The 11,819-nt window shown below is 46.5% G+C and overlaps 1 protein-coding gene across 2 annotated transcripts; it reads right to left on the reverse strand.

Moving 5' to 3' along the window:
- Positions 1–1,503: 1,503 nt before the first annotated feature.
- RPL6 (ribosomal protein L6) lies at positions 1,504–6,636 on the reverse strand. 2 transcript variants are annotated; one of them, XM_084763222.1, is made up of 7 exons: positions 6,545–6,636; positions 5,394–5,645; positions 5,203–5,304; positions 3,981–4,124; positions 3,238–3,286; positions 1,913–2,097; positions 1,504–1,692 (listed from the first exon to the last, which is right to left on the reverse strand). In XM_084763222.1, the coding sequence occupies exons 2-7, from the start codon at positions 5,643–5,645 to the stop codon at positions 1,540–1,542; spliced, it is 885 nt and encodes a 294-aa protein (XP_084619348.1). In that variant the 5' UTR covers positions 6,545–6,636; the 3' UTR covers positions 1,504–1,539. The 2 variants fall into 2 exon arrangements, with proteins under 2 accessions (XP_084619348.1, XP_084619349.1); XM_084763223.1 differs by lacking the exon at positions 6,545–6,636 and adding an exon at positions 6,435–6,523.
- Positions 6,637–11,819: the final 5,183 nt, after the last annotated feature.

An 11,819-nucleotide genomic window follows, 5' to 3' on the forward strand; every position in this document is an offset into this window, starting at 1 on the left:
TTGTTAGCCCAGGCACTTGCCTGGTTGCCTAAAGGCCCTCACAAAACCCTCAGGGTTCTGTTCTACCTCAGCTGTAGTGTCAATTCCCACAATCTCATTGAACTTCATCTGTGTCTCAGCTAAGCTCTGGCTGGATCTCTGCTAGATTAGAAACAAGAACCTTGAGAAGACATTTGAGAATGGCCCCTTAGGCATGTTTACTTGAGTACTTAGTTTCTGCTTGGGGAGGATTTGAGGTGTGGCCTTGGTTGGAGGTGTGTCACTGGGGGGCTGGCTTTCAAGTTTTCAGTAGCCCACTGTTAGTGCTTCAGCCCCATGTTCTTCACCTTCTGAAACCAGAAGCCCCAATTAGCTTTCTTCTCTAAATTGCCTTGATCCTGGTATCTCCTCACAGCAATAGAAAAGTAACTTAGAGCCGGGCGTGGTGGCGCACGCCTTTAATCCCAGCACTTGGGAGGCAGAGGCAGGTGGATTGCTGTGAGTTCGAGGCCAGCCTGGACTACAAAGTGAATCCAGGGTAGTCAAGGCTACACAGAGAAACCCTGTCTCGAAGAAAAAAAAAAAAACCTTGCCCCTCCAGGACTCACAATGGATGCCATGCCTGCCGGAAGCCAAAGACAACTGGCAGGCTGCCAGCTGCCCAGCTCACCCATTGTTCTTGAAGTCGGCCCTGGCTCCTGCTGCTTTGTTCAGACATAGCTGTGTAACATGTAGGAAGTAGAGCTCTGACAGTACCTTTACCAGGGTGGGGGGGAAAGGAGGGCTGCTATGGGTCTGCATCCCCCACCTCCCAATTAGGCAGAACAGCATCAGGCATCTTCCTCTCACTTTCCACTTTATGCCCTTGTGAATTTTGTTGGTTGGTTTGTTTTTTTGAGACAGGGTTTCTCTGTGTAGCCTTGGCTGTCCTAGATTCACTTTGTAGACCAGGCTGGCCTGGAACACACAGCGGCAAACCACCTACCTCTGCCTCCTGATTAAAGGTGTGTGCTACCACGCCTAGCTCATCTCATAATAAAGAGAATCAGCCGGGCATGGTGGAGCACGCCTTTAATCCCAGCAATCGGGAGGCAGAGACAGGCGGATCACTGTGAGTTCGAGGCCAGCCTGGTATACAAAGTGAGTCCAGGACAACCAAGGCTGTCTCAAAAAACATGTCACATGTCAGGGTACCAAAAAAACAAAAACACACACAAAAGAAAAAAACCCTAAAGCATCAAAGCAAGACACTAATAAATACAAAGCCAAGAATATTGGTCTAAAATGTGAGATAACAGGCCACTCCCACGTAAAACTAAACCCATAGAAAAGCTGGCCTATAATCAAACACCCACTGAGGAACGGGGTAGAAAATGCAGGCTCCCAGAGCCCCCCGATAGCCAGCCTCATTGTTGAGCTTCAGACCAAATAGGAGATCCTCTTACCTGCCAGGACCAGAGGAAGACCCGGGAACACTCCCAAAACACTCACCCAACATACACACTACACAAAAAGGACACGAAGAAAAGTACGAAGCCGTTTAATTAGGTTGTTAGCAACTTAGAACACCAGTTTGTGAGGATACATCCCATTTGTCAGGGAGAACTGAGATCGCAGGTAGCCCTGCAGCTGAGGAACGGCTTTGATCTTTGGCAAAATCTGCGAGTCCACAGTTTTCTGATCAGCCTTGCGCTGCTCGGTAATCTCGTATTTCTAAAGAGAAAAAGGAAAACATTGACTCTCTGTAAAGCCCTATTTCTCAGGGACTGATAAAAACACCTCACAGCCTTCCCTCAGGGTTGGTGCGCAGCAAGTAAAAAAGGACCAGCGCCAGTCAGACAACTCACAACTGCTTCAGCAGTGTGGAGCCTGCTCCACCCACCCCCCTGAGATGCAGAGCATGGCGCCACTACAGCACACAGGAAGACCTCACCTCCTTCTCTGTGTCAAAGATCTCGCCCTCCTGGTGCCTGGGCTTGCGCAGCTGCTTCTTCTTGAAGTAAGCATCTGTCAGATGTTTAGGGATTTTAACGGTGCTGATATCAACTTTTGTAGATGTGGCGATGACAAACTTCTGGTGTGTTCTGCGTAGAGGAACTCTGTTAATGGCAAGAGGTCCTGTGGGAAAAATAAGGAATTGGTCCAACAGCTAAGATTTGGTCTGGGCATGGCAGCACGTGCCTTTAATTCTAGCAGCAAGAGAGGAATGCAGATGTGAGTCTGAGCTTAGACCGGTCTCCCTTGAGATCTTCTCATAGAAATGGGGCCAGGAAGCCAGGCGTGGTGGCGCACGCCTTTAATCCCAGCACTCGGGAGGCAGAGGCAGGTGGATCGCTGTGAGTTCGAGGCCAGCCTGGACTACAAAGTGAGTCCAGGACAGTCAAGGCTACACAGAGAAGCCCTGTCTCGAAAAAAAAAAAAAAAAAAAAAACAACAAAAAAAAAAGGGGGGGGGCCCCAGGAAGCTAAAGAGATTGTTTAGTGGTTACATGTGATGGCCGCTATTATAGAACACTCTTAATTAGATTTCCAATACCCACAGAGGGCTCACAACTGTGAGCTGACAAAGATGCTACTTGTCCAAAGATCTGTCTATCCAGGGCCTTTCAAGGGACCCAAGTGAGAAGAGATCATCTTTACACATGCTGATTGCTTGTTTGGAATCCCTGTCCTTGAGATGCACTGGGATTAAAAGTGTGCTCCACCCTGACCAGCCATCATCCACTTTTCATCTGCTTACAAACTGTACCTTCATGCCAGCACAGCTGCAAATACATCATCTGCCAAGGAAATGCCTAAGCAGGAAGTAGGATCCCAAATGTCACATCACTGCTGCTCTGCTTGGGAAACTGTGTAGAGCGCACAAATTCCCTTTGTCCATGTACTATGTAGGTCCCAGGGGCCAAACTCAGGCTTTCAAACACATTTATTTACCAGCTATGCCAACACAAGAACATATTCTTGCTCTAATTAAACCCGACTAGTATAGAAAATGGACACTGCTAGCAAGACAGCAAGTTGTCCTGACCTCTACATGGGCTTTACGGTATGTATGTGTGTACCCTCTGCCACAAACACTTATGTCTGAATGTCTAGGCAGGGAAATGCTGTAAGTTTGAGGACACTTGGGGCTACATAGCAACACTTGTCTCAAATCACAATGCTAGGGACAGGCACATGCAATCCCAGCACTCAGACAGCAGAAGTTTCAAGGGTAGTCTGGGCTCCTGTCAAAACAGAAGAACAAGGATTTTCTTACCTGTCACAAGCAGCAAGCCACTTCCCAGTTGCTTCAGGAAAACCACTCTCTAGAAGTCAAACAAAATGACAGTAATCGAATCCAACTTCTGAATTAACAAAAGCATAAACGGCCTGCTGGGCGGTAGTGGGGCCCGCCTTTAATCCCAGCACTTGGGAGGCAGAGGCAGGTGGATCGCTGTGAGTTCAAGGCCAGCTTGGTCTACAAAGTGAGTCCAGGACAGCCAGAGCTACACAGAGAGACCCTGTCTCGAAAAACCAAAGAAAGAAAGGCCTAGCCAAGGGCAGGTGTGGGTGAGCTCACATGTGGCCCAGCACTGGGGAAGTACAAACCAGAAGATTCCTGGGTTCAAGGTCAGACTGGGCTACATGCAATCCCAGCAAAAGAAAAACTATAGACACTGCATGGCAGTATATGCTTTTAGTCCTGGCGCTCAGGAGGCAGATCTTTGGTTTACAGAAAACCCTATCTCAAACAAAAAAGGCCTGCCCCAATTATCAGAAGGCACGTCTAATTTCTATCCATACACAGGCTAGCTAATCTAAGGAAGTAAATCACATATGCGACTCACAACAGCACCAAACAGCTTATACTAAGGCGTTAAGGGCTAAACTTGTTACAGAAAACAAGAGAATAGTTCCATTGGGTGAAAAGCAGGATGCACTAGGCTGTGTGGGGGAGGAAAACAAGTGAAAAGCAAGCGGACTATGATCTGGTGCCCCGTGGGACAGGACACTGCTCACCTTGCCCCTGTGGCGTCCAGTGAGGATGATCAGGACGGTCCCAGGAGTGATGCTGGCACGCAGCTTTCTCACGTGCTGACTGAAGGGCTTTTTGCCGTGGCTCAGCAGCTTCCGAGGCACGTCTTCAGTAGGATAATACCTGGGCTGGAGAGAGTGCACGCATTCAGTCAGAGTCACAGCCTTCCAAACCCCAAAACCGTTAAGCCTCAGAAACACGGAAAAGCAGCACTCCTAGAGCTTCGATAACCACTGGAACTCACTCTGTAGACTAGGCTGGCCATGAACACAAGAGCACTGGGAATAAACACGTGTGGAACCACAGGAACGGACCTCAAGCCCTTCAAGAACAGCTCACGCCCTTAACCACTGAGCCCTCTCGTTCTTTTGGGGCTAGAACTCTAGTGCACTTCTTCAGAATTACATCTCAGACAGATGTGGAGAAGGCAGGATAACAGGGAGCTTCATGTTAGCCCAGGCTACCTGGGACACTTCTCAAGCACAGTAACGAGAGAGGCTTGGTGTGTTTTCTCACTAAGTATGTTGAAAGCCAGGCGTGATGGCACACATCTATAACCCTAAGATTACACACCTAAGGCAGAGGCAGGCAGACCTGCCAGTTCGAGGCCAGCCTGGTCTACAAAGTCTAGGACAGGCAAGGCTACATAGTGAAAAAGATAAGTATGTCAAACCTCTTCTACCTCAGCAGCAGAAACACAACACACACCCATTCATCCAAGAAGGAAAACTAGACATTTGTACCACAGCTTTCTTAAACAACTCACACTAGACCCAGGGGTGGTGGCACACGCCTTTAATCCCAGCACTCGGGAGGCAGAGGCAGACAGGTTGCTGTGAGTTCAAGGTCAGCCTGGTCTACAAAGTGAGTCTAGGACAGCCAAGGCTACACAGAGAAACCCTGTCTCAGAAAAAATAAAACAAAAAATCCCCACTCTCTCCACTTGCAACGGAAAAAGCCAGAACCCCAGAGTGCTAGTCCCACACTGAGCCATGCTCCAAGCCTGACAACTCACTTCCAACCACACTAGATTGGCACAGCCTTTCCTCAACCCTGAGAAAAGCGCCCGAAACCCAGCAGAAAGGCACCCTCCACACCCAGAATCGCTTCCCTCCCAGTAAACTGGCCCAAACCTACGTAACAGGCACCACAGACCCACAACCCCACAGCACTCAAATATAACTCTAAATTCAATTCCCAATTTACCATTTTTCGAAGCTTCACCACCCGGGTCCCTCCGTTCTTGTCACCACAGACTACTTTCGTGACAGTGGCACGGAGTTTCTCCCTCTTCTTCTTCCTCTCAACCTACAAGGACAAATCCGTCAAGGAGCCTGGCAGACAGCCTCAACCACTGGATCTGAGGCACGGGGGTGCGGTTTCCCCTCCTCTCCTACCTTGGTCTTAGTAGCTCTGTACTGCTTTTCGTACAAGGCCTTTCTGGCATACATGGCAGACCGGGAGTACCTGCCAATTCCTCTAACCAGGACAGGGTTCCGGCTGCAATGGCGCTTCCCCTTCTTGGACTTCTTCACCTTAGGGTCGCCCTTTTTGGCGGCCTTGGCGGCGGGGGGCGCAGCATCGCCACCAGCCTTCTTGGCCGCAGGCTTCTTCTTCGTGTCAGGCTTCTCGGCCTTTTCACCTGCCATCTAGTGATGCAAAATAAAATAAAATCAAAAACAAACAAACAAACAAACAAATACAAAAGGCATTTCATCAACCATCGGTAACCAGCATCCAAACTGCTGCCGCCTGTCTTCCTCCCAAACGCCAGCTTTTACGCTGTGAACTTTGTGGCTCATTATTTTACTCTTCCCGTTCTGGGAATAAGAAGACTTAAGACAACCGTTGGGTCAAGTCTAGAGCTCGAAGGCCCCGCTTTACGGCTTTCCACCCCCAAACCCCCGACTGCTTACTACTGTGCGACCCCCTTCAGTGCCAGCAGCCCACAGGCAGAGGCCAGGCAATGGTTCGGGGCCGCGGGTTGCTCTAGCACGGGACACTATGAGAGGCCCAGGGCGACGGGCCCGCCATAAATCCAAACCCATGCAACCTACGCGGAGCTTCTAAGATCGCCCTCTCTCTCTCTCTCTCTCTTTCTCTCTTTCTCTGGAGTCTCCCTTGGGTCCCGAAGCCGCCTCGTGCCCAACAAGGCCACCGCGGCGCTCTCAGGACGACTTCCGGGGGAGCCGGGGAAGCAGTTCCACGCTCCAGCCGGAATGTCCCCAACGTGGCCGAGACGAGCTCAGCGGAGAGTTCTGGAACCCCCGACCCCGACCCCCGGGGTTGCTCGCCGCCGCACAGGCTGGCCCTCCACCGGGTACGGCGGCCGGCAGGGCACAGCGACTGTCTCGGGCGCTACGCTCGCTCGCTGGGCCCCCCCACCCCTCCGCCAACCCGTGACAGAAACGAGGCTCCCGAGAGGGCTGGCGAGTGACCTCGACTACAGCTGACCCCCAGCGGCGGAGCCTCGGACGTCCCCCGCTTCCGGATGGTCGAGGATTGGGGTCCCGAGAGCGCCTCCCGCACGAAGGCCCGCCATTCTTACCTTGCAAGATGGGAAAGAGGACTAAGGTCCCGGCTTCCGGTCTATAAGCAATGACGGGAGGTGTCCGGAATCACTTCCTTCCTGGGTGCGGCATCATGGGAAACGTAGTTTTTCTTACACCATGATTAAATGATTAAACCTTGACTCTTTTTTTTTTTTTCCCTTAAACGCAGATGAGGGGGCTCAGAGAGAAAAGGCGCTTTCTCCTAAAATGATAGAGTTTGGTCCTCGAGACCCACGTGGTGGAAAGCGAGAACGGAGTTTTACAGAGTTGTTCTCTGAACTGCATGGGCGCACACATACAAAATTAGAATTAAAAAATAAATAAAGTTAGGGCCGCGCGCCTTTAATCCCAGCACTTGGGAGGCCAGAAGCAAGTGGATGTCTGTGAGTTCAAGGCCAGCCTGGTCTAGAATGCAAATCCAGGACAGCCAAGGCTACATAGAGAAACCTTGTCTCAAAAAACCAAAATAAATAGAGTTAGAGGGCCAGCTGTGGAGGCTCACGCCTCTAATCCCAGCACTCCGAGGCAGAGGCAGGCAGATCTCTGTCAGTTCAAGGACAGCCTGGTCTACAAAGTTGAGTCCAGGACAGCCAGGGACACACACAGAGAAACCTTGTCTTGAAAAATGATAACAACAACAAAAATTAAATAAATAAAAAAATAAAAAAGAAAAAGAAAAAGAAAGAAAGAAAAGAAAAGAAAAAACCAGACAATATTGGCAGACGCCTTTAATTCCAGCACTGGGGAGGCAGAGGCAGGCAGATCTCTGTGGGCTCAAGGCCAGCCAGGTCTGCAGAGTTAGTTCTAGAAAAAAAACAAACATACTCTGTCTCCAAAAACCAAAATAGATAATAAATAAAATTTAAAATAAGATTTTGTTCATAGCCGGGCATGGTGGCGCACGCCTATAATCCCAGCACTCGGGAGGCAGAGGCAGGTGGATCGCTGTGAGTTCGAGGCCAGCCTGGTCTACAAAGCGGGTCCAGGACAGCCAAGGCTACACAGACAATCTTGGAGAAATTATTCCACCATCTGTCCTATCCTGAGTCCTATCATAGTGTTCAAAGCTTTCCTAAGTCACTTTAATTTACATTTATCAACCTCTAAACATGTTTTTAGCTCTTAAAAACTAAAGCTTATAGTAATACTATGGGCTATCTAGTCTTCATCCCCCATCAGAGACTTAAGAAGGAAATATTAGGAAGAAAATGCAGGCAAGCAACTTCCTAAATTATAGCCAGGACAGAGAGAGTTGACTGCCTGGACGGTTGCAGGTTTTTCCTCCATCGTTGGGGCATCCAGTTTTCAGCCTGCCAGCCCAAAATATCAGATTGTTCTGTGAAGCAGGACTTTTGAAGGACTGGTGTACCTAGTCTCTGCAAAGCTGGACAGCCAATTTCTCAGTATCCTGCTTGATCACAGTTTGGACAGTCAGTCTGCTATCAGCAGTAAATATAATAGTTCCTCAGACCAGTGGCTATTCTGCCACACTTATTATTATTTTTTTTTTTTGATGCCCACATCTTCATTGACATAGATTGGAGGTGTTGCCAGGAGTGAAATGCGTCTCTCTGTTAGAAAAGCCCTTTATTATTAAATGCCATATTCTGTAGCTCTCTGAAGTGTTGGAAGACCATCTATCTATTTACTATAGTGCATAATCATGTCTATCTATCTATCTATATCTATCTATCTATTTATTGATCGACAGACTTATCTATCTCAGTATATCTAATTAGACAAGCATTGCTTGTTTTCAACCTATGCACTATCTGCTTAACTTTGAAAACATATATAAGAAACTAAATTAAAGCTTCTTTTGTAATTAAGTAAACTAGTATCTAACAAGACTGCAAGTAAGATTTATAGGTGCCTAAATACTAAATTGTATCTCCAACCATTCTGAACAGTTTGTAACAGTTAGCTCTCATAAGACTGTCACTTTACATCACATTTGAAATGAGTTGCATATGTACAATGCATTAAGCAAACACTGAACAAAATCTATCAGTACACGATATGTATAATACCTAAAGCAAGAGTTGAACGAAATAATCTTAAATTTCGATTGATCTACACCATACCAATGTAAAACATTTGAGCCTAATAGATTCAATAACCTACCTCTTACCCTATAGTTCTGTATCATCCCCTTTTATCCTTCCCCTTTTCCCACCCTTCCCCCAACACTAGGTAGGGTAGAAAATAAGAGAGAAAGAAAGATAGAGGGGAGAAAGAAATTCCTAAATGTAACCTTTACTAACTTGTAAACAATCTCCCAAGACAATAACAAACATTGGTAACCCACCAGAAACACCCACCCCACCTATTGGGAATGGAGGAATGCTGTTCTCAAAATTAATTTTTGCTATCTGGAGGTAAAAACATCTTTTGGGTACCCTTAGAAAAATAAGATATTGGCCAAGTGCTGGAAAACCTAGCTGTATCTGCTTCTGTCCATTTTGGGATCAGTCCTTTGGATTAGCCCTTTTTTATTTTTGTTTTTTGTTTTGTTTTTCTTTCTTTCTTTTTTTTTTTTTTTGGTTTTTCGAGACAGGGTTTCTCTGTGTAGCCTTGGCTGTCCTAGACTCACTTTGTAGACCAGGCTGGCCTCGAACTCACAGCGATCCGCCTGCCTCTGCCTCCCAAGTGCTGGGATTAAAGGCGTGTGCCACCACGCCAGGCTTTGTTTTGTTTTTCAAAACAGGGTTTCTCTGTGTAGCCTTGGCTGTCCTGGACTTGCTTTGTAGTCCAGGCTGGCCTCGAACTCACAGAGACCTGCCTGCCTCTGCCTCCCAAATGCTGGGATTAAAGGTGTGCGGTCACCACGCCTGGCTGGGCCAGCCCTTTTAAAGATATGCATGTAAACCGGGCGTGGTGGTGCACGCCTTTAATCCCAGCACTCGGGAGGCAGAGGCAGGCGGATCTCTGTGAGTTCGAGGCCAACCTGGTCTACAAAGTGAGTCCAGGACAGCCAAGGCTAAAACAGAGAGACCCTGTCTCAAAAAAACCAAAAAAAAAAAAAAAACAAAACAACAACAAAAAAAGATATGCATGTAAATTCTTGAGGAAAACAGTAGTTGAGGCAATCTTTAAGGTTGAATCACCTGGGCTACCTGCTTTGTATTCATTATTATCTGGTTTTTTTTTCTCTGAAAATAAGCAAACTTTTGAAAGTATTAGTACAGGTACACTTCTACATATTTTTGGAATATGCAAGGTGTAAAAATTATCTAAAGATAAACAGCTGCCCTATTTTTGAGCAGGTGTAAGGCATCAACTTTATATGTCTGTTTGAGTTGTAATACCCAAGCTGTATGAAAGAATGTCATGTTATAAGGACCAGGCATCCCTTAAGGTTCCCTTGCTATATGAACACATTCATGTTTTAGGTAGTAAGAGGTCTTTCCTGGTCAGATCTAATCTTTATAAGTTTTGTTGGTAACCATATTTTTTTCTTTAAAAAATATTTATTTATTACATGTACAGTGCTCTGCCTGCAGGTACATCTGCAGCCCAGAGGAGGGCATCAGATCACATTATAGATGGTTGTGAGCCACCATGTGGTTGCTGGGAATTGAACTCAGGACCTCTGGAAGAGTAGCCAGTGCTCTTAATTGCTGAGCCATCTCTCCAGCCCCCCATATTTTTTCACTCCCTGTAGATACATAAACAAAGCCACGTCCCCATCTCTTTTTATACATTTGGAAACAATACCTGTGAAGGTCTGTGTTTGGGCAGTGGGCACAGCTTGTGACTGCTCTTGATTACACACATATATCAATACCTTCCGCAGAAGCATCTACCATTTCACCCCTAAATTCATCATTGACTGTCTCTGTGATTGCAGGAATATTAATTTGAGTACCCCATTGTTGTTAAAGATCCCTTCCCCATTGATTTATGGGTATGTCAGCCATATAGGGCCTCAGCTTCCCTGTTTGCCCTTCTGGTCCCACACACTTAATCTGCTGTATACTTTGTCTTATTTGAGATAATTTACCAATTCCTATAAATTGTGTATAAACCTTCTGAAGTGGCAGCTTTGGATTCCAATACTTTTGAGAAAGGATCGTGAAATCTGCTCCTGTGTCCACCACACCTTCTTCTTTTTCTTTTCTTTCTTTCTTTCTTTCTTTCTCTCTTTCTTTCTTTCTTTTTTGTCTTTTTTTGAGGCAAGGTTTCTCTGTGTAGTGTCCTGGACTTGCTTTGTAGACCAGGCTGACCTCAAACTCACAGCAATCTGCCTGCCTCCGCCTCCCGAGTGTTGGGATTAAAGGCATGTACCACCACACCTGGCTTCACACCTTCTATTTTATTTTATTTATTTATTTATTTATTTATTTTTGGTTTTTCAAGACAGGGTTTCTCTGTGTAGCCTTGACTGTCCTGGACTCACTTTGTAGACCAGGCTGGCCTCAAACTCACAGCGATCCACCTGCCTCTGCCTCCCAAGTGCTGGAATTAAAGGCGGGCGCCACCACGCCCGGCTACACCTTCTATTTTAACACCAATCATTTGTACCATTAATTTAAGTCTCTGATCATTAACCGTTGTTTGCCAGAACACATATCTTCCAGTACTCCCAAATGCACCTGTTCTTTCCACTGGAGTGGCTTTGCCCTTGATGTAAGAAGACAGTAACAGCTGATTAATTCTATCCCCTACATTATTTGCATCTCCTTCTTTACATATGCCATGATTTTAATTTCTTCCTTACAATCCCCATCTATAATACCAGGATGCACAATAAAGCCTTGAAAAGCTAATCCACTTCTTCCCAAGATTATTCCTACTGTCTCTGAAGATAAAGGACTGTAAACACCAGTGGTTATTTTATAACATTCAACCTGTGGGGATAGTGTAAGAGATTTATCTGAGGCCAGATCCAAAACTGCGCTGCCTTCAGTAGCATGCTTTAAATCACTGATACCTCGTCTTCGTTTTCCTGCAAGTTTGTTTCCTCCTGGCTGACCAAAGAAAGAAGGCTCCTGTTGTTTGCTGCAGGGCCTGGAGCTAACAGACCCTTCCTTTCATTTCCCGATGGCAAGAGATTACCTCGTACATCTCTCTTGGATTGACAATCCCTAGATCAATTACAGTTTCTTTGTAAATGACCAAATTTACCACTATTAAAGCACCGGGTGTTTTGATATCTGAGACCTCTAGCTATAGCTTGTCCTATGATATAGTTTTGATGCTAATATTAACTGTCTCTCTTACCCATTCATCTAATGAGGTTCCTAGTGCTTTTAATGGTCTAATTGCTCT

The sequence above is a fragment of the Acomys minous genome (assembly GCF_964271855.1).
Source record: "Acomys minous genome assembly, chromosome: 16".
In the NCBI taxonomy this organism is placed as follows: domain Eukaryota; kingdom Metazoa; phylum Chordata; class Mammalia; order Rodentia; family Muridae; genus Acomys; species Acomys minous.

Excerpts from the sequence above, each read along its gene's own strand:
- RPL6 (XM_084763222.1), bottom strand. The coding sequence starts at position 5,645 with ATGGCAGGTGAAAAGGCCGAGAAGCCTGACACGAAGAAGAAGCCTGCG. Across the intron at positions 3,287-3,980 it reads CTGGACGCCACAGGGGCAAG|AGAGTGGTTTTCCTGAAGCA; the intron begins GTGAGCAGTGTC and ends TTTGACTTCTAG. Across the intron at positions 1,693-1,912 it reads TCTTTGACACAGAGAAGGAG|AAATACGAGATTACCGAGCA; the intron begins GTGAGGTCTTCC and ends TTTTCTCTTTAG.